Below are 23,722 nucleotides of genomic sequence, written 5' to 3'. Positions count from 1 at the left end.
TTTAACATCTATTCGTAAACTGTACTATGTTTCTTTAAATGTTTCCATGCACTATTAAATCATGCACTTTGTTTCATTTCACCAGTGGTTGCAAATGTGTACATTACAGTACATCTCAGGTGTGTTTGCAACAACATTTAGCATTACCTTCTGATTAAATAACAGCTGCTAGTAAAGAATCTATGCTATGTGATCATTTGAGCAGCTATTAAATGTCATATGTTTTACATATATTGATGAATTTTTATACGATTTCTGAAATATGAAATTGTTTGTCTTATGGTTCCTAAACAGCTGTACTATATCTGGCTGTTGTGCTATGGAATTATTTTTGAATTTTGAGTGTTAACAATTTATTATCTATTCATGAATTATAAAATGTTATGTAAAATAATTATTTCTTAAAATGAATGTAGTTTATATTATCTGTATTTCTAAATTTCTTATATATATATTTCAGGTTTGTTTGCAAGAACAAGCTTCAACTTCATCTTGTGATAAAATGCCATCTATTTGTGAAGGATCTCATGTAAGTAGATAATTAGTGTATTATTAAATTGCTTGCTTATACAAAACGTTTCTATAAACTTTTTTTGGGGGGGGGGTAAAAGGAATGTAATTAATTTCATCAGCATTTACAAATTCTTTGTGTACATTTCAGGTTTGTTTGCAAGAACAGCCTTTAGCCTCATTTTGCAATGAAATACCATCTATTTGTGAAAGCTCTGATGTAAGTTTATAACTAATGTATAATTAATTAAATTGCTTCCTTATATACATTTAAAATGTTCTATAAAGTAATTTTTTGGTAAAAGGAATGTAATTAATTTCATCAATAGTTGCAAATTCTCTATGTAAATTTCAGTTTTGTTCGCAAAAACAACCTTTAGTCTCATCTTGCAACCAAATTGTAATTAATTTCATCAGCATTTGTGAAGGCTGTGATATAAGTTGATAATTTGTGTTATTAAATTGCTCATGATTATGGAGTGTAATGCTTCTTTGGCGAAATGAAGCAACTCCAATGATGGAACACAGCAATAACTTTTATTTAACACTAAAAAAAAAAAAAAAAAAAAAAAAAAAAAAAAAAAAAAATGGCGACATACAAACAAGAAAAGAAAACATATTCTATAAACTTATTTAAAAAAAAAAATAATTACATGCTTCGTGCGAGAAAATGCATGCAGCTCTCGAGCCTGCATTTCAATATTGCCAGTAATCTGTACATTATTTATTATTTATCTATTTCAAATGCACGAGAGATTAATAACGATATTAAAGCTGTTACAACCTCTTCCCCAACGGAGAGACTTTTTCCGAAGGGAAAAGTTCTGTAAAATTTGACAGTTTAATAAGCTCGGCTTGCTCAAATGCTTAAAGAGAAAAGGTAATTTCTTTTATAAATTTCCAAATTTTCAGACCGAAAATTTTAAGTTTTAAACAAATATTTTTACACCACATTTAAATAAGAAGAAAATGGACAGTGTTCAAATTAGTCTTCCTTTTTTTTCTTGACGGCGCCTAGATCTCTTCCATGGTGGACCAGTTCCTTGGCTATAATTCACAGCAAAGCCTTTCCTCAGTTCATCTGTGCCTTTCGGATAATATTCATTTGTCATTTGCTTTCGACAATTGTTTTCTTCGTGTGTTAGTATCGGCTTTGATATTAAATCAAAAGCCGAAAGATGATGATAACGCTGCATTGCAAAATGATTCTCAATATTAATTTCTTTATCGTTTTTCAAATTTTCATGAACATCTTCCACGTTTAATTCTGGTGATTTAACTTTTTCTTCAAATACATCTCTGGATGCTTTATTTTCTTCCTTCATCGGTTCCAAGATCTGCTCTTCAGCTATTTTTCTTTTCCTTTGAGCTCTAGTAGAAACGGCATTAAAATGGTATCACTAAGTTTACGTTCAAGTGATAAACGATTAAAATAAGGCAGTTCAGTGTTAACAGGAAGTAATAACCTGATATCACTAATTACGTTCAGTGATGAACTAATAAAATAAGGCAATTCAATATTAACAGGAAGTAATAACCTGGTATCACTAATATTATGTTCAGTGATGAACTAATAAAATAAGACAATTCAATATCAACAGGAAGTTACGTTCAGTGATGAACTAATAAAATAAGGCAATTTAATATCAACAGGAAGTAATAATCTGGTATCACTAATATTACATTCAGTGATGAACTAATAAAATAAGGCAATTCAATATCAACAGGAAGTAATAACCTGGTATCGCTAATATTGCGTTCAGTGATGAACTAATAAAATAAAGCAATTCAATATTAACAGGAAGTAATAATCTGGTATCACTAATATTATGTTCAGTGATGAACTAATGAAATAAAAATATGCACGATTATTCGATCTCGGTCGGTGCCTCCAAAATAATTAAGACTGTGATACTTCTTTGGCGAAATGAAGCAACTCCAATGATGGAACACAGCAATAACTTTTATTTAACACTAAAAAAAAAAATGGCGACATACAGACAAGAAGAGAAAACATTCTATAAACTTATTTTCAAAAAAAAAATAATTATATGCTTCGTGCGAGAAAATGCATGCAGCTCTTGAGCCTGCATTTCAATATTGCCAGTAATCTGTACATTATTTATTATTTATCTATTTCAAATGCACGAGAGATTAATAACGATATTAAAGCTGTTACAGGAGATAATCGATCCCTTGAAAAGCTGGAAATAAATTTTAAAAATCTATTTTTAAGTGAAATAAATTTTAAATATTAGAAAATAAAACAAAAATAATCTAGAAAATGCTGAAAACAATAGAGTCAAATTTAAAAACCCACCACAGTATAGGGAAAGAGACCTGGAAGTTTCATTTTTATTTTGTGGATTTATTATCTGTTTAAGTTTGGCATTTAATCCAAAGGGGCTTTGTCCCTGAAGGACTATTGTTTTCGTTTTGTATTGAAACACTATAAACGGTTGCATCACTTTTCAAATTGTTGCCACCAAATATTATCACCCTGTACTATATTTAAAGAAATTATATAGTGAAGAATCTGCATAAATGCATGTATGTTTTCGCATTCTGATAAAACAACGGTACCTAGAGCCATCAAATTTTGAATGACTTAATTCTACTGTGAATATGGACATCTGGAAGCCCGAATTTGAAATTCGGAATTTGTTTTAATATAGATTTTATATGTTGTAAAACTTTAACGAATTTTTGATTAACAAACTTGAGTATTTCAAAGCGAGCAATGGCAGTGTTGTACAGAAAAGACACTTTTATCTCCAGCGCGTGAGACAATGAATCGGGAATTCTGAAGATATGCTCATTTTAAAATTATCTTGCAATATTGCTGTTGAACTGAATTTTATAGTTTAAGTGCGAAAAACTTGATATTTAATAAATAAAGGTAAAACACAAAATGTTAAAAAAAGCCCCTTTGGGTGTAATTTAAAATCTGAAACCTTTCAGATCTTTTTTGTTTGTTGTGTTCCCCCCTTCTTTGATGATTATTCATATAGATTTTTTCTTTATTCCAGGATGTTCTTTTAAGGAATTTTATAAAACAGCAGACTGAATTGATCTCGCTTCTGCAATGCCAGAACAAAATATTACTGAAAGAACTTACAGCAACCCCCCCCCCCAAAAAAAATGAAATTATTGTTTTAAAAAAATGGCATAGCACTGAAATTCAACTTCATGACCTTCAAGTACAGCATGAGGAATTGCTGAAAGGAGTGAAAACATTTCATTCAGATGAACAAATAGCAATGTTGAAAATTCCTCGTAGAAGCATTGCAAAATGGTCTAACGAGGGAATAATAAAAGGCCTCAAAGTTAGATTTGCCTTGGGCAAGCATGGTTATAATTACTTGCACAGAATAGGTTTTCCTGTGCCTTCATACAGCACTTTAAATAAAAGACTTCAAGGTCTTGAAATGAATTTTGGAGTCATCAGTGACATGATTGAATTTTTGAAAATTAAAGGAGAAAAAATGAATGCTAGTGATAAAGACTGTATTTTATCATTGGATGAAATGGAGATTTCTGGCAATCCTGATTTTGATATTTCAAAACGTAAATTTATTGGTAAATGTACATTAGGAAAGCAAAAGGATGCAGGAAATCACTATTTAGTTATTTTACTAAGAGGTCTGAAGCTGAAATGGAAGCAAGTGGTTGCCCATGAGATAACTGGACAGGTAACAGGATGCCAGCTGAAACAAATTGTTGTCAATGTTATCGAAGCTGTCATTTCTGTTGGATTTAATGTTGTTGGTATTGTTAGCGATATGGCAGCAGTAAATAGAAGCCTGTGGAATTCTTTGGGAATATCTGTTTCTCGAAACCAAAGAAATAATTTCACTACTGAAATTAAGGGCAAAATTATTTATGTATTTGCAGATGTGCCACATCTTTTAAAAAATCTCTGGTCTGCAACTCTCAATCATAGTATAAAACTGCCCAGTTATGTTTGCAGTAAAGAAAATTTCGTTACTTTGCATGTATCTGCAGGATTTATTAAAAGATATCTGGTTTACTGAAACAAACCAAAATTGTGGTTTGAGAACTATGCATCATCTCAGTAAAGAAGACCTCTTCCCCTCACATTTTGATAAAATGAATGTTGCTTCTGCTGTGAGTTTTTTTAAATTAAAACAGTTGTGGGATTGGAGAAGGCAGTAGCTTTAAAAGAGATAAGCCCTAATGCTCTTACAACAGCATGATGGATAAGATTTATATGTTTGTGGTTTCAAATGCTATCCTCTAGATGTAGAAAGAACTCAATTTCTGTGACAAATAAAAGCAAAAAAATTGAGTTACTTTTTGAATTTATTAATGTTATACAGCTTATAGAAATTGGTAAAGGGTGGAAACCATTACATACTGGTTTGATTCTCTCTACTTTATCAGCCATACAGTTAGCAGAGGCATGTTTTCTGAATGATTTTCAGTTTATTTTGACGAGCAGATTGACACAAGATGCTCTAGAAAATGTATTTTCTCAGATACACAGAAAAGCTGGTTTGAGGCCAAGTGCTTTGCAAGCTCTGAAAGCATTAAAGCTTATCTGTTTATCTCAGTTTATATCTGACATTAAGAACTCCAGTTATGCTGCTGATTCAGATATTTATTTATTAAACTATGCGAAAGGTGAATTTGAATTTCTGAAGGAGAAAAAAGCTTTAGAGCCTGTTACCATACCAGAAGTTTCTGATGCATCTCTACAGAATCTCACCCTTAGTGAGGAAAATCACGTCTGTTATATTGCAGGAGCTGCAATAAATTCTGTTTTGAAAAATGCTTGTAATTCATGCTCATAGTTTCTCTTAGTTTGTGAGCAAAATACTCCTTCCATTGATGAAAATAAGCAGTACATAATTAATTTTGCAAATTTAGGTGGGCTTAAATGTCCTTCTCCAGAAATTTTTAAATTGTGCCTTCTGTGTGAAAAAATAATTCAAAATTTTCGAGACGAAATAATACATGGAAATGTAACTATGGATGTGGAATTTGTTAATATGATTTGTAAGAAAGCAGGCGAGGTAAATATTCCCTCCTGTTGCAATATCAAAACAAAGATAATAAAATATTATTTGACTGCCCGTGGAATTGGTCTCAAGAAGCTTCTTCAAAATAAAAGGCAGCAGCGGCAAAGTTTTGCATCTCCTGCTTTTAAAAGGAAGAAAGTAAATTAGAATCTAATCAAGAGTTTAAGAAGTTTTTGCTGTTCAGTTCTGTCTGTAAAAAAGTAGAGTAGTTGTCACTGAAAAATTGCTGCTTGTCTCTTCGAATAATAATTAGGCCCACCAACAGCTGAATGGTTAAAGTTACTTAATGCTGGGAGTTCCATCTTCTGTTCTATTTCCGAACAGGCTGGCTGCATGGTTGGTTTTTTTTGTGGTTTTTCCCCATGTGTAATGTGAATACAAGCCAGTTCTCCTTACAAAGTCCTCTACAATAGAAGATCTCATAGTCAGCTAAATCGGATTTACTTTTGTGTGACCTTAAATGAGGCATCAATTGTGAATCTGTTTTGGCATGTTATTAGGAATTTTGAATGAAACATTTATTGCTGTTGTGAAAGAATGATCAACTGATGTTTACCTTACTAATCAATGTCTTATAGTATTGTAATGGCTTGCAGGATTTTTCATAATGTGATGTTGCATATGTTTTACTCTTCTTTGTTACCAAATAAATAGAGTATGTTCCTAATCCGACATTTCTTCTTTTGTACCAGGGTTATGTAGTATGATGTGATAATTTGGATTTGTTTATAGAATACATAACAGTATTTTTTGACATTCTAATAGAACCAGTGTATTTATTTACTTATTGCTTTAAAACAGATTTTGAATCAAGGCTTACTTCCCACCCCCTTTGAGTATGCACATCAAACATGTTTAAGCTATATTTATAATATATCAATGAGATATATATAAATGAAATAAGTCTCTTAGGTTAGCTCCTTTAATGGAAAAAGAACAAAATAAAAATGATATACCTTGAAAACAAGAATACTATCTGAATAGTGTTGGCTAAGATTTATTCAGATGGTTTTTTGCATTTATTCAGACATCTTGCATATAAATGACAATTAATTATATTATATTAGTTTTAAAAGTAAAACTAATATAATATCATTCTATATAAAGCTGTTTGATGTATAATGGAAAAAATTCAATTACTGCAGTATGTTTTAATAAAATTTGAATATAATAGACTGAATTGCACTACATTAGACAAAAAAGCAAAACATTTTTATTTATTTATCTTTATTTTCACTATATGTGTTTGTCATATGTTTGTTACTAGAGGACTTATTTTATAGATTTGAAGCTAAATAATATATTTATGTTTTTACTTATGCAAATTAATTAATAAAAAGAACTGTGATTTAAGTATTGTCTTTGCTGTGATATAGATTGAATCTTATTATGTTATGGAATTATCATTTAAATATTCAGATACGTGTAATATTAAGAGCATATGTATGTAAGTATAATTTTTCCAAGTGTAATAAAAAGTAACTATCAACAACAAATAAACTTATAAGTAAATAGTATCTGTAAATTCTGTATGTAAAGGTATTATTTTTATTTTTATTTATTTGTGTGTGTATTATTTTAATATTGTTTTTAACTAAATAAAGAAAAAAATATATATATTTAATGGAATTTTTTACTCTATTAAATCTATGAATCCCACAGTCATCTGAGCATTGAAGTAATTTTTATAGCATTCTGCACTTCATTCTAAAAGCATTATAATTTAAAGGTGTATATCCTGAATCAGTATTTAAAATCATAAAGTGTTTAGCAGCTTTTTCTGGAAACACACACAAAATAACATTTTTAACAAATTTGCTACAGTAATAGACGTTTGATTCCATGTGAGCAAAATTCAAATAACATATTAAAAATAAAAAACAAGAATTAAAGATTAAATCTTGTCCTAAATTAATGGAGGTTGAGGGATTTCCCTCAACCATATTAAGAATGTGGTTGAGGGAAAGCTCTTGTCAAAAAATACATTTTGAGATGAATAACATTATGCGTGTATTTAAAAGAAAAAATTGAAAATTCAATAAAGGAATTCAAAAAGAAAGTATTTTTAACTAAAGATACAAATTTGAAATAGGATATGTGAAAATGTTTTAGAAACTTTTAAAATAACTTGAATCATACGAGAAATTTGGAAATTAAAAAAAAAAAAAAATACGAGAAAGAATCTGCACTTCAGACAAAAGAAGGGGAAAAAGCCAAAGCCACACATCTTTATAGGAGTGCAGAAAAAAGCTGAAATTCGGATTCTCTAGAATGTTAAATTTTAGCGGACAGCGCTAAAGAGCCAAAGTTGCCGCTCCACACCTAAATTGCAACCCTAAAGCTTAGATTCAAAATGGCTGACGAGTCAGCCTGTATCTCTAGTAGCTCTAGCTGGTAAGGCTCTAACGCTGGTAACGTAAAAGCGCGTTCGTCAGCTACGTTTCGAGCGTACTCGTGTGGATGGGCCTTAAGGGGCGTATCTTTGATGTGACACCATCTTACACGTAGTTCGAATGTCACATGACCTCCCTGCGCGTTTGGGGATTTAGCGCTGACACTGACAATGCTGTTAACAACCGCATATTTGTTTATTTACATTCTGGCAGTAACTACGTAGAGACAATTCCTTGCAATCATACTTTATATTTAAATTTGAAATAGTTAACGGTTGCAATGTTTTTATTTGTTTATTTTATCATATTTTATTCTTTTTGTTGGTGTTCGGGAACCTTTGCTTTAAAAAAAAATGTACTTCTGATTGTTGGTGAGTTAATGAGTTGTCATATGTTGTATCCATTTAATGTAAGTTATGGTTATGTTAAATTTTGTTCATCAGTAGATAACTGAATATGAGCTAATTTGGCTTGAGTAAATTTGCTTATCTTATATTATAAATTAACGGCTTACAAAGGCATATTTACTGAGCAAATAGTATTAGGCACAACACCGCTAAAGTGCAGAATCCCCCACTTATTTGATTGACGTTTGTTTAGCGCTTTTTACAAGAGTAAGAAGAATTGGATTTTTGTCAATTTTCTTTGACTTTTTAAGTGAAAATAGATCAATGTGTACATGGATAAAGTAAAGGAAGTGCGCAATGCCATTTTTATGCAATTCTGGAATTAAATGAAAATAGGTCGATGTGTACATGGATACCGAGTATGTGCAACTCTTAAAAACGCGCCAAGCAGTGGGCGATTCTGCACTTTCCCCCAACGGTGTCTTGCTTGAAATTGTAGTTCTGGTTGTTTTTCGGAACACGAAGAAATTAGCGTTTTATGTAGCAGCCAAGCCTGGTAATAACTTCAGCAACATGCTTCAGTATTGATAGAAAGAAGTTGTGAATACCTGCTTTACCAAAATAGCACCCTAAATTCTTTCACAGCCAGAGATAATGCAAAGTCACTTATTTGCTAATTATCAACCGGATGTGTGCAAGAAGAATTAGAAGACCATAGCAGCAATGGGTAAAAGTTTACATTTGGGTGCCCCTTGTTTATTGGCGATTCTTTTTTTACACCAAGATCGGCACCAGGAAGTCACAATTTCAAGATGGCCACTACACAAAACCAAAATAAGAAGTCGAAGAATTGCATAAGATTTGTGTCCATGTACACATCGATCTGTTTTTACTTAAAAAAACATCCTAGAATTGCACAAACTAGGCATTGCGCACTGCCTTAAATATGACCATGTACACATCAATCTATTTTCATTTAAATAAAATTGGGACGCTAAAACAAAACTATCGTGATAACCAGAAGTGAGGTTTCATCGCCAAAATTTAAAAAACAATGTCGCCAATCAAAGGGGCACCCAATTCTACACTAAAGCCTAGCAATGTGATATGGTGGGTAAGATTTGTTGAACGTTGCTATGCTTCGTGCAGGGGCACATTGCCCTGTTTAAACGTAGTAGCAAGGTTAAAGGTTTCATTATTTCAGGAACATATTGCTGTCTCTTGAATGTGCAGGCAGTGCATATACAGCAAGTATCAGAGTAAAATGGATGTTTGTTACTGGGATGCTCTCAGAATGTTATTCTGTTATAGTGGCACTGTAGACAGAATCAAGATTCATCTGAAAAGACAATATTGCAATTTTTATTTATCTATGTTCTACATTCAATGCATGTATGCCTCTGGTGAAGAGTTAGCAGTAATCACAGCAGTAGATGCCTTGTAAAGATTCTGCTGCTCAGCAGATAGCCTATTCTAACACAGATTCTGACTGAGCCTTGTACACTGATAAGCAAGTTATTGCTCCATTCTGCTTTCAAAGGCCAAAGTTGAATTAAAAAAAGGTGCCATTCATTCTACAGAATGTAACTGTGCTACTTATGGTAATGGTTAAAGCCGGAATTATTGGCAGCGCTGGCAATAATATGTATTTGCAGTGCAAGGCTAAAGCTTTAAATCTAAAACATTGTAACTATCAGCTTAAATATTCAATTTGCATTCTGATGAGGATTATGGAAAGAAGTTAAAGGTTCAGGTAATCAAAATTGATTAATTAATGTGAAATCCTACATATCCATCTGTTTTGGATCCATAAATTCTATATTTGCATCACTATGGCATCTTTGATTCTTACTGTGTCAAACTCAGAAACGTGCTCGAATGACTTGCCCTTTTTTCATCAAGGCATACTGAAGCTTCCCATACAAAGGAAATTGCAGGAAAACATGTAATTTGAAAACTTAAAAGAGACTACTTTTTTCCTTTTATGTAGGGCTTCTAGGTGGTGTTACTGGCTCATTGATATAATGCTAGTTATTTTGGGTAGTCTATATTTTAGGTTGTCCATTCTGTTATCATTAAGTTGTTGTTTCATTTATTGCCAAATTGTTGTTTCATTTATGGTAACCTGAGTAATTGTATGTTTTGGAAACCCTATTATGATGTGATTGGTTGCATGATTGCGGTGAAATTGACTGATTAGAAAATATTTATAAGGGCTTATTTCTGCATTGGATGTCAGTTAGGAAGTACATTGCTTATTTTGTGCTGTACACCATAAAAATGGTTTGTATGTGATGAGATTAATATGAAGTTTTGTATTATTTGGAATGCAAGGGGGGAAAGCATTAATTAACTGGTGTATAAATGAAGATTTACTTAGTAGTCATTATAAGTGTCTTGCTTGTACGAAGGAAATGCCTATGGTCAAACGTAAAGATCATTCAGATGGCTTTGAATGGGTTTGTCGTAAGAAAGATTCATGCAGAAATGCTACCAACATTCCGGCACAACGGAGGATAATTTTTACTTTTATTTTTGTGAATTTATGTGGTGATGGCAGTATGGATATTCTAGTTCAGATAATTTTTGAAAGTTTTTGCATGCTGTTAAGGAATTTTGTGTGCCACACTGAAAACACAGAAATTTCGGTTGAACTTTGGATTATGGTAACTTGGCGATTTTTTGGCGAAAATTTGGCGACCAACTCTGCTACAGCAACCCTCAATTTTTTTTTTTTCGCCGCCATTTTGTCTTCACGAAGTAAAGACATGTTTCTTTTCTTTTTATTACTGAACACTTTTTCCAACAATCTACTAGCCAAATTACACTTATACTAGAAATTTTATCTAACAAAACTGCTTAATCATGACAAATATTCACTGCAAAATTGGGAAAAAGTGCACAATCGCAAACTCCTTGCGCGGTTTTCACAATAACACATACACATAAACCATGTACACATCGACTTATTTTTACTTAAAAAAACATCCCAGAATTGCATAAAAATGGCATTGCTCACACTCTTCACTATATTCATGTACACTGCTTTTTTCTCATAAATTAGAAAAATTTCACGAAAATGCATGACAATTTTCTGAATCTTTAAACCCGGTAAAAAGAACATATATGAAATTACCTCATCGCAAAAAACTATATACCCTTTCCAAATATGAACGTTTCCGCGTATAAAATAAATAAAATATCTAAAAACTTTTACCTCTAAATTATCTATTATATTATAAACGTCACCAACGAATTCATACCGCAAACATTACAAATACTTAGTGTCAAATATTTAAATTATTTCCATGCACGTTTACTTCAACTAAAACGTATACCAAATTCCTACAAACATAAAATTCACAAAATAACTATCATTTAATTAAAATATCAGTCAATTTCACACTAAACCATGTACACGTCGACTTATTTTTACTTAAAAAAAACATCCCAGAATTGCGCAAAAATGACATTGCGCACACTCTTCACTATATCCATGTACACTGCTTTTTTCTCATAAATTAGAAAAATTTCACAAAAATGCATGAAAATACCCAACGTATACTACTCAAAACATATTCCAAAACACTACAAACATATAACTCACAAAATCACGATCATTAAATTAAAATATAATTAAATTAAAAAACACTACTTAAAATATAAATAAGCACATACATTAAATTAATAAAAATTAGATTACAATCCTAATTACTTTAAACTAAATCATTGCTAATAACAATTTTCAAATAATACCATTTTAATTTATTTACTCCTTACATTTAGAACAATGCATAAAAATAATATCCTTAAATGATTAAAAATACTAACTTACCTAATCTTCTTCAGAATCTTCATTACGTCACTGCAGTACTACTGCTAATTTCTAAATCCTAAATCCAGTAGTCAACTCAAAGTCTATTTACCAAGTAATAAGAAATTAATAAAATTTCACCTATACTCAAACTACTTTCAGCAAACCACGTACCCTTCCTTACACTCCTTTTCACAAAATGTCCATTTTCACCATATTTCTTGCACCGCCATTTAAACTTGTAATATCCTTCCTTTCACACAATCTCAACTTATTATTATTATCAGATAAATGCATTAAAAATTTATAATTCACTTTACATAGCGCCATGCAATCCGAAAATTAATCAACACTATTTCACACAACACACAATGAAGCTTTTCCAAATTAACACCTTTTCCGATTAAAGAACTGTAATTCATCCATTAATATCACGTTTCACACAACTCAGAATATAGCTAAATATGAAATTTCCAGATTTCCCCCTTTTCCGATTAAACAACTGTAATTCGTCCATTAATGTCACATGACATATCTCATGATCTCTCATTTCCCTCACACAAAATAATGCGTAATCGGAACTGAGTGCTTCTCACATTATTACCAAAGTCCTAGGTAGTAACCTTTATTGCCTCCAAAACGTCGCCAAACTACCAGTTACCATATTCCAAAGATCAGCCAAAATTTCTAAATATGACAAGTCAATATTTCTTTGTTATAGTGCGTATATATGTATTTTCTTTGGGGAGGAAAGTGCAGATCCGCCCACTACTTCGCACATTTCTCAAAATCACCGACTTGAAAATAACAAGTCAAAGAATTTCACAAACTCAGTATCCATGTACACATTGACCTATTTTCACTTAAAAAACATCAGAGAATTGCACAAACTTGGCATTGCACACTTCCTTGACTTTGTCCATGTACACATCAATACGTGCCATATAAGTAGGCGATTCTGCACTTGAGCCCCTTTTTTTATGTTATTTCATTGTGGGATTTAAAATTGCAGTTTATTGAGCTTCGATTGGCTACAAACTTTGTCATTTGTGGTGATAAGTAGCTTTGTTTTAATATTACGTGACATCGTCATTCTCCTGATTTTTTTTTTAAGGGAAAATATATTGATGTATACAAAGGGTTAGAGTAGACTTTAAGGTACAATTTTGCCATAACAACAATTTCACCATAATACAAGGTTTATTATGGCGAAATTGTTGTTTAATTTATCGCCAAGTTGTTGTTTCATTTATGGTAGCCTGAGTAGTTGAATATTATGGAAACCCTATTGTGATGTAATCGGGTGCATGATTCTGGGAAATTTTGAATCATGGAATATTTTGTAGGCGCTTTTGTTGTGTGTGTTGGTTTTATTGTTTAGACGGTAGAATGACTGAATGTAGTAAGATTAATTTGAAGTTTCTGTATGATTTGGAATGAAAGGGGAAAAGAGCGTTAATTGACTGGTGTGTAAATGAAGGTTTACTTAGTAGTCATTATTAGTGTCCTGAATGTAGGAAGGATATGCATCTAGTCGAGCATAAAAACTGTTTAGATGGATTTGAATGTTTTTGTAGGAAGAAAGGTAAACGTGCATTGTGCACTCCCTTTACTTTGTCCATGTACACATTGATATATTTTCACTTAAAAAGTCAAAGGAGCACCAAAGTCTACAATATAGCAAACAAAAAATACATAATCTCAATAAAATACATTTTAAACCAAACAATAAAATAACATAAAAAAGGAAAAACATGTTATACATTTAAGCACTACCAAAAGCAAATATTCACTTACCATGATTTTCGAGTTCGCTTCGTACACCCAGAGCCACGTAAAAATCAAAATATCAATCATACTCAAATGACTTTTTTCAAACCAGGTACTCGTTCTGATCGAACGCTTTACATAGTGACCATCTGAGCCTTTCTTCCTACAAACCCATTCAAATCCATCTAAATGGTTTTAACACACACCACAAAAACACTTACAAAACATCCCATGATTCAAAATTTCCCAGAATCATGCACCCGATTACATCACAATAGGGTTTCCATAACATTCAACTACTCAAGCTACCATAAATCAAACAACAACTTCGCCATCTTAAAGTCTACTATACCCATGTAGTTTATTGAGATTATGTATTTTTTGTTTGCCTGTATTGTAGAATTGGGTGCTCCTTTGACTTTTTAAGTGAAAATACAGTCAAAAGTCCATAATCCGGAATGATCTATAATCCGGACCTCAAAGCTACAAAGTACGCATGCGCATAATACCTTTATTCATGTGCATATACATTTACGCATGCGCATAATGCGTTTAATGTAATGGATGGTATAAGTTAAGCTAAAATTATCTATTTCAGTTTATGTTGCAAATTGCGTTGTTCCTTAATCTTCTAATTGGATCCGGCTTATTATTTTTTGCAGACTGTTAGAGCAATTTTATAAAACTAAGCTTGAACTTTCGATTATGTCAAAAAGAATTTTCGATTCTGGAGCTGCCAAAGGATCTACAAAGCGAAAGCATGTTTCAATGTCCATCAAACAAAAAGTGGAATTGCTGCAAAAAATGGATAAAGGCATATTATTTGTTTCTCTAACCATTCCGAAATCTGTTTATGAATTTCACGCTGCTCTGCGGGGGGGGGGGGGACGTCGCGGTGCGCATTAAACTGGAAGTTGATCTGTCAGCACTATCCTTATCTTCAGAGCAGATGTTTTTATTTTATTCGGCTTATAATTCCTTACTAAATGTAGTATTTTATCTCGATGTACTCCGTTTTTGATATGATTCAAATCAAATTACTCGTCATTATAAATATCACGAATACACATCAAATAGTTTTCTGGTTGCAATTTTCTAATTTCGACTATGCGTAATGTATGCTTTACGCATGCGCGCGTTGAAAGAAATGTTTAATAAAGTAAACAAATAAAAATTGAGCTTTTTTTTGTGAATTTTGATACCCTTTAGATCGTAATTGCTCTTTATTTCATAAATTACGGTTTCATATTTTTAATTTTATAATTTCTGCATGCCATCTTATGAGATTTAAATTAATGATCTATAATTCAGAAAAACCGATAATCCGGAATCGCCAAAGTCCCGACAAGTCCGACAGTCCGGATTAAAGACTTTTGATTGTATATTATGTGTACATGGACAAAGTGAAAGGAGTGCGCAATGCAAGTTTGTGCAATGCCAATTTGTGTAATTTTGGGATTTTTTTTAAGTGAAAATAGGTCGATGTGTACATGGATAAAGTCAAGGGAATGTGCAATGCCAATTTGTGTAATTTGGGGATTTTTTTAAAGTGAAAATAGGTCGATGTGTACATGGATACCGACTTTGTGCAATTCTTAATTTTTTTATTTTGTCAAAAATCGCCGTTATGCAAGCCAAAATAATAAGTTTAAGAATTGCACAAACTCGGTATCCATGTACCGCCAAAAATAGCCAAGTTTCGCCAAGGGGTACCCTAAGATATACTTTTACCGCACAAAGTCAAGAGAGTGCCCAATGCCGAGTTTGTGCAATTCTCTGATGTTTTTTGAAGCGAAAATAGATCGATGTGTACATGGATACCGAGTTTGTGCAATTATTTGACTTGTTATTTTGGTTTTGTGTAACAGCCATCTTGAAATTGTGCCTTGCTGGCCAGTTGCTAATTATTCGCAAGGCGTACCCTTAAATATATTTTTAGTCCTAACCAGGTCTATTCATGGAGCTGATGTCAAGCCTTTTGTATGGTTCCTTTATTGTTTTGAATTTTGGATGGTAGACAGTATAAATAATAATCATAGTAAGTGTTGTCAATTAATAATACGGTACAAAGTCTGTAATCCGGACTCGTTGGGACTTCAGCGATTCCGGATTAGGAGTTTTTCCTGATTATAGATCATCAATTTAAATCTGCTCAGATGGCATGCAGAAATTATACAATTAAAAATATGAAATCGTAATTTATGAAATCAAGAGCAATTATGATCTAAGGGTATCAAAATTTACAAAAGAAAAAGCATAATATTTATTTGTTTACTTTATTAAACATTTCTTTCAATGTAACTCTCTTCACTATCGGAAGCGCGCATGGGTAAACACTTTACTGGCTTTACACGCATGCGTAGCGGACGTGCATATCAAGTGCGTATGCGTAAGTATATGGCTTTGAGGTCCAGATTATAGATTATTCTGAATAATGGACGTCTGGATTACGGACTTTGTACTGTATTACAATTTGGACCAACTTGGCCCTCTTGATTCCATTGTTTGTTAACACAAAATATTTTTAAACTCCTTTCCTGTTTTTGAAGAAGATGTCATTTCTTACATTGCATATATCTTTATTAAAAATTTAGTGGATGATGGTGGCTTCGAAACGCAAGTGTATGGGAATCCAATTTGTAAAACTCCTAATTTGGATAAATTAGCTTCTAGAAGTACAATATTCCGTAATGCCTTTACATCTGTAAGTAGTTGTTCACCCAGTCGTTCATCTATTTTAACGGGTTTGCCTCAACATCAAAATGGAATGTACGGCTTACATCAATCAGAACACCATTTCAATTCCTTTGATGAAGTGAAAAGTTTGTCTGCTTTATTGAAAGAAAGAAACATACGTACAGGTAAAAATGTAATTTTTTATCAACTTTTTGTCTATTTTATTTGTTTTACATATATAATTAAAAGTTTTCATATTAATTTGAAGTACTTTATGTGTTGTTATGATTTTAAACTATTCTGGAATATTATTATATAATATTTTTCGTTGTATTATTGTGTGCTAAGATTCAATCATTGTATGTAAATTTGTCACTACTACAAGATATTGTTTTAAAATAAAGTTTGTAAAGTGCTACTGAACTGTACTTTCTTCTAGGCTTTATGATAAAATTTTCGGTACCACTACAGCTGCAGATTTGGCAGTTTTTAAGTGCCGCCAATCTACACCTAAAATTCTTGTGACAAATTATAAATTAAAACGCTGTATTTAAAATCAAAATACTTTCAAAAATCAAAACACTTTATTTAAAATCAAAGTATTCAATCACTTTTTGGTGAAAATGAGTCGATATAGAGTTTAACTTAAATTCAAAAGTCTCTATTTGTACCCAATGATGCCGCCATATAAATAAGTACCCAATGATGTCGCCATATAAATAAGATTCTAAATGATGTCTCGCTGTCCCCCTATGTCTTTTGTTCCTGCATTTAGCACTGCCCTACATTCTCTAAACTGTTTGTGTATGAACTCCTGTATCAGGATCAATAAAATTGTATTTTTGATTAACTTTAGCATGTAGGAATCCTTTTTCTATTCTATTTGTTTGATAACCTTTCCAACTGTCAGAATAAATTGTGCTGCTTTTCAATAATTTTATTAAGAAGGGTAGAGCCAGTTCTATTAGGAACAGTGACAACAAACGAATCTTTTGTTTCTCTACATATACCACCAAACACCCACTGTTCGGGTAATACTCGACCACAATTATTTTTACACTTAATAAACAAATGTTCATCAATTTCCACAATGCAGTCTGGTCCACCTACATTCTTGTTTGGTTTATTCTCTGTGTTCCAATTTATAACAGTTTTATCTGATAAATCAAGGGTTGATCTTTACATTATGGTAACTTGGCGAAAATTTGGCAACCAACTCTCCTACAGCAACCCTCTATTTTTTTTTTCCCGCCGCCATTTTGTCTTCACGAAGTAAAGACATGTTTCTTTTCTTTTTATCTACTGAACACTTCTTCCAACAATCTACTAGCCGAATTACACTTATGCTAGAAATTTTATCAAACAAAACTGCTTAATCATGACAAATATTCACTGCAAAATTGGGAAAAAGTGCACAATACCATACTCATCAGAAGGTCCTTAATTTTAATCGTCTGAAATTTCTGTCTGTTTTTACGACTGCCATTTTGAGTGTGAATTAACATTTTGGAGTAATACAGGGTGTTTAGAAAGTCCCAGATCCATTTTGATGTTTAATAACTCATAAAATAATAAAGATAGATTAAAATTAATAACATATATGGTTAGATAGACTCAAAAAGTTTCATGACCCTTGTCAATGAACTTCCACGTGTGCCCCCTTCGTCGTGCGGAGAATATCAAGTCGATATTCAATTTCATGTCAGGTACCGGCAAGCATGTCGGCATCCACATAGGCTATTTCGGTTGTAATTCTGGCATAAATTCTGGAATAAAACATCACATACAAACGTACTAGAACAAACACATCAAAAGTAAACATAACATTGCAATAGTTGCCAAAAACAAAAGACAAAAAAATGCAATTAATAAGCAGATGATATTTAGAAAAGTACAGATATTTAGACTGGAAAATGAAATTATCTGAAATTAACCGCATGCGCAGATGATATTTACAAAAGTAAAGATATTCAAACCTGAAAAGGAAAATATATAAGTTATTCCATCAATAAATGCCATAAGTTATGTCTTCATTATTTTATGAGTTATTAAACATCAAAATGGGTCTGGGACTTTATAAACACCCTGTATTTTTGGCGATTTGCTAACAAATAAGGTTATTTTTTGAATGGGTTCATGAGTTATAATTGTTCCTTTTTCTAATATAAATGGTGGGATACTCGAGTTTCTGAGCAAGAAGTGAAACATAAGCATTTCGAAATTATTTAATTTTTTTCTAATAAAGAACTCTTAAACAACTTTTCGCTTTTGGGGATGTGAATTCTTTAATTAAACCGTTCTAAATTTGGCGACTTATCAAAATTTTGGCGATTTTAAGATGTGTTTCTATAGAAAATTTTTAATTCCGAGATCTAGTAATTTTTCAGCAGTTTTTGTTTTATAACATTGTAACATTGATAAATCTCATTTAAATAATGGTAATATTTTTTAATTATATTTATGAGATAAGATTAAAATAAAGCATTTTTATTTTTGCCGTGATATTATAAAGTTCCATTTTGGCCATTTATTATATGTGGAAAATAAGCAAGGTATAATGCTGTGAAGTACCATTTACGAAACAGTTCTTAGCAAAAGCAAACTAGCTATGTAATTAATTAAAAACATATTTTTAATATTTTCATGGTAAGAGTTGCCTCTGTAATTGTCCTAGAATATTCAGAATTCTTAAAATATACATCAGTTTTCTCCAGAGCTTAAATTGCACCCGAGCCCTGCTGCGCTACTTCTTAGTTTTGGGGATAAATCATAATTCTACTCGGAGCCCTAAATGAGAAAGCTGTGACACTTCTTTTTTGTACCTGAACAAAATTTCAGTAGAAATTTGATATCGAAAATTATATTTTTAGTAATAAAATTATATTACTTAAACTATTTAATTTCTTTAAGCATTAATTATTGAATTATTTTAATATTTAATTTTTTAATTATTAGTGATTTTATTATCCATTTTTATTTATTTTTGTACCTCTTTCCTGACGGTGTTCCAAGGGGCTCCTGCACATTTCATTTCAGAAATTAAGTCCTATTTTTCTCTATAAAATTAATTTTACACTTTTTTCCTCCGATTTTTTTTTTCCAAGTATTTCTGGCTTAATGCTGTTATGGAATTGATAGGGGTAATTTTTTTTTAGGATTTTAGACATTGCAGCTTGAAAAGTTTAGAAAGATATAAAGGCAAGATTTATAGGCCCATGATTCCAGCAGATTCCAGAAAAATGTGACAAAATGAAAAATGTCTCCATAGTATTAACACGTAATTTTTTACTATTTGGAGAATGTCTGGAAGAACAATGAAAATATTATAGTTGAATGTTTTACTTCTGATACTAGAATCTTTTTCTTAACATTTTAATCTTCCCTTTATTTTCACTACTTTTCACTAGACACAAACATGGAAAATATCAAAAGTGCTTTTTATTATATGGATTGGCATAATAGAAAGGAATTCTTTTATTAATAAAGATATTGAAAACTGACAATTTAAAAGATAATCTAATATATCTTAATGCATCATACACAGGGCTGGCACTAGGCATTTTCCCATCTGATGAAGTCTCTGTGGATCTTAAATTCTGCTGCCTGGTGCCTTTCTAAATTCTGCTTCCAATGCCTGTTCTAAATTCTAAATGTTTTGCCATTTCTAGACTTTATTGCTCAGCAGAGTCGTAGCTACGGTTTTCAGCGCCCAGGGACAACTCAAGATTTCGCGCCCCCTACTGCTTGCCAAGGATGGAAAACATTTAATTCTAAAATGTCGTAACATCAGTTTGGCGCCCCTTGGATTCTGCACCTGGGGACAGATGCCCCCCTCTAGCTACGCCCCTGTTGCTCAGTGTGTCACTAAATTCTAAAAGTTATGCTACATCAGCTCTCTAACTGAAGCTTACCATATATATTTCATATTTCTTCTGAATATTCATATTACTAAAGAAATAGAAATTAGCAGCTTTTTCTATACATTCTAAATACATTTAATTTATTTAGAATATCAGAATTCTTTATCTAAATCCAGAAATTCTAAAATGAAAAGGAAACGTGGAAGAAAGAAACTGAATGCATAAAGAAAAACAAAATTATTCTTCAAAGATATGTACAGTTATTATTCTGTAAATTACCCAATTGTTTACAATTTCAGCCCTTACTATAATTTCCCGTTTCCATTTTCTCCCCAGAATGCAAATAAATCACGTAGACAGTTTTTAAACCGAAATTTGTTGTGAATCGTGCTGATTATGTAAGACAAGAGTGTATTTCTGACCTCCACTTGCTCCCTGCATTAGTTCCTGCCAGCTCTGATAATTTGTAATTATTCGTCTTGGATTACCGTTGCCGACATTTGAGTTTGTTATGATGATAGATTTTTTGAGCCAGCCTAAAATGAAATTAAATTGTATAGTCTTTGACCTCTAATCCATATTTTTAGTTTGAATTTCACTCTTCTTGTTTCATTACATCACTACGAGCTGTAATTGATTTTGTTAGCATAAGAACATGCCTTTATTTTTGATGTTCTTTATAAATAAGAATCTTCTGTAAACCTTTGTCGGACATTGTAGTTACTTTCAGATGATAATTTGCTTGCTATCTGTTGATATGTTTTGGACTATTTTTAACTTTTACCAAATCAAATAAACCCTCATAGGTACATTGTGGACAGGTTGACAGGTTAGGAGATAAAAACATGCAGGAACTAGTGAGAGCATTCTTTTGTGTACTGAGACAAATTTCTAATTGTTAGAAAAGGTGCTTTAAGAAAAGGAAATTGATATAAATTAGCCAAAATGTCTGGGATGGCTTCAAATTAAAAAGATGCATAAATATTTTGTTGAGTATTGTTGCTACAAAACATAGATGTTTCGTAGCTTTTAATGTGTGCTAATCCGAATATCGTTTAAGAATCAATGTCATAAATTACATGTATTTTAAACTGTGAAATTTTATTAAATTGGGATTTTAATAGGGCCTTTTTTTAACAAATATTGTTAAAAAATAAATAAAATTTAATGGTGGCCATGCAAATCCATAATGACTAAGGTTATCGTATACCTAATTTAATTACTTAAAACTGCATATTAAAGCGAATAAGCTTTAATATGCAGAGATAATTTTTAAGGTGGTGCAGCTGCACATCTGATGGTAAATAAATAAATAAATAAATATTAAATTATATTAATAAATATTAAAACTTATCACCTCTGGTGCTTTAGAGGCTTATTAGAACCTTAAAGTATATTAACTGAGTCACAACCCCTGGAACTCTACACGAAGCTACAACATTAATGACGTCAGACAGAGCCCAGTTAAATTTCAGAACTTGCCAACTGTGCCTACATCAGGCCTTTCAGGTTTGTTCTGATCAATAGGTCATTCTCTAGGTAAGCAGTAGCAGTGACAACAGCCAGCCTTTTGTTGTGAATCGTGCTGATTATGATTTTGCTTCTCATTTTAACCTATACCACTTGACATAAAATCTGCGTACTATTGACTAAAGCTCTAGACTGAGCATATATGTGACAAAATGAGATATAAAATAGAATTAACATAAAACTAACTGTTAGTAAAACATAAATAAAATGTCACTTATATCCTTTCAAATATGTTCAGTTCTTATTAAGTGTAAAATATATAATGCTCCTTAATTAATTTCATATATTTTATTCTCAGACTTAATAATAATTATGTTAATTAAGTCGTGTTTAATATAATAATAATGCATCCTACTTACGGATCTATTTTATTTTTATGATGGTATTACAAAAGTGAAGTTCAGTGATATATAATATTTTAAATTGAATTTATTCACTTCCCATTCGCTCATAGGTCCTTAATTTTTTTCATTAATGGTCCTTAAAAGTCCTTAAAAGTACTTAATTTCCATGCGCAGAAATGTGTACGAACCCTGAAAGTTTCATATCATGCAAATTTGTACATTTTCTTTTTTCTTTTTCTTTCTTTTCTTTTTTTTTCTTTTTTTTTTTTTTTTTTATATTTCGCTCTTGGGGGGAAAAAAAAAAAAAAAAAAAAAAAGCATCTCCTTCTGTGTTTGGCAAATCTCAAAGACGCATTTTCGTAGCACTAAAAAATGGCGTCAAAAATCAGCAAACAACAAGGCAAAAAGGAATCCAAAAGATAACTGCGTGCAAGCAGCAGGATTGCTTTTTATTGGCATGTTAGCGCAACTTCTGCTGCGGTGGCATTAATATATAAGTACAGTGGCATTAATATGTAAGTACCAAATTTTCATATGACTTGTTTTCTAAAAATGCGTGTCAAAAGGCAACTAATCAGTCATTTAATTGATAAAAATATATTTGTTGGTGCCCCGTGGTGATTTTTGGTGATACATGGACACCGAGTTTGTGCAGTTCTTTGACTTGTTATTTTGGCTTTGTGTAGCAGCAATTTTTGCACCAAAAATTAATGCTACACAAATCCAAAATAACAAGTCCAAGAATTGCACAAACTCAGTATCCATGTACACATCGACCTATTTCACTCCCAAAAAATCAGAGAATTGCACAAAATAGGCATTGCACACTCCCTTGACTTTGTCCATGCGCACATCAATCTATATTCACTTAACAAGTCAAAGGAGCAGCCAACAAAAAATATATAATCTCAATAAACTATATTTTAAATCAAACAATAAAATAGCATAACATAAAAAAGGAAATTCATCTTAGCACTACACAAAGGAAATAGCCACTACCTTATTTACAAATTTCCGTATCTTCAGTCAAACAAATTTTCTTAACAGCCTCCAAAAACTCACTAAAATTATCTGTATACTGGCATCGGCACATAAATTCACAAAAATAAGAGTATAAAATATTCTCCGTAGTGCCAGTATCCTGTAACGTTCCACCATACGCATTTCCTTTCTACAGACAGGACACTTATAATGGCTACTAAGTAAACCTTGATTTACACACCAGTCAGTTAATGCTTTTTTCCCTTTCATTCCAAATCGTACAGAAACTTCAAATTAATTTTACTATATTCAGCCATTTTACAGTGTAAACCACAAAATAACAACATACTTCTTATCCAAAATCCGTTGCACAAACAAACCTTTCCAAATCATTCAAATTCACCACAATCATGCAACCATCTACATCATAATAGGGTTTTCATAACATTCAACTA

General features: G+C 31.8%; 1 protein-coding gene across 2 annotated transcripts in view; it reads left to right on the top strand.

Annotated features, from left to right (window-relative positions):
• Positions 1–8,042: 8,042 nt before the first annotated feature.
• Positions 8,043–23,722, top strand: part of LOC118181979 (N-sulfoglucosamine sulfohydrolase-like) — a 66,300-nt gene continuing 50,620 nt past the window's right edge. The window contains exons 1-2 of one of the 2 annotated variants that reach the window (XM_035351228.2): positions 8,043–8,316; positions 16,471–16,737. In XM_035351228.2, the coding sequence (XP_035207119.2) occupies positions 8,226–8,316; positions 16,471–16,737 (358 nt within the window). In that variant the 5' untranslated portion in view covers positions 8,043–8,225. Of the gene's footprint in view, positions 8,355–16,470; positions 16,738–23,722 lie in introns of both variants that reach the window. The other variant, XM_035351229.2, reaches the window with a different exon arrangement.

This window comes from Stegodyphus dumicola, chromosome 8, assembly GCF_044657685.1.
Source record: "Stegodyphus dumicola isolate Sdum_Otavi_A_Nest chromosome 8, ASM4465768v1".
In the NCBI taxonomy this organism is placed as follows: domain Eukaryota; kingdom Metazoa; phylum Arthropoda; class Arachnida; order Araneae; family Eresidae; genus Stegodyphus; species Stegodyphus dumicola.
The sequence above is the reverse complement of the archived record's forward strand: the minus strand, read 5'-3'. Positions and strand labels throughout refer to the sequence as shown.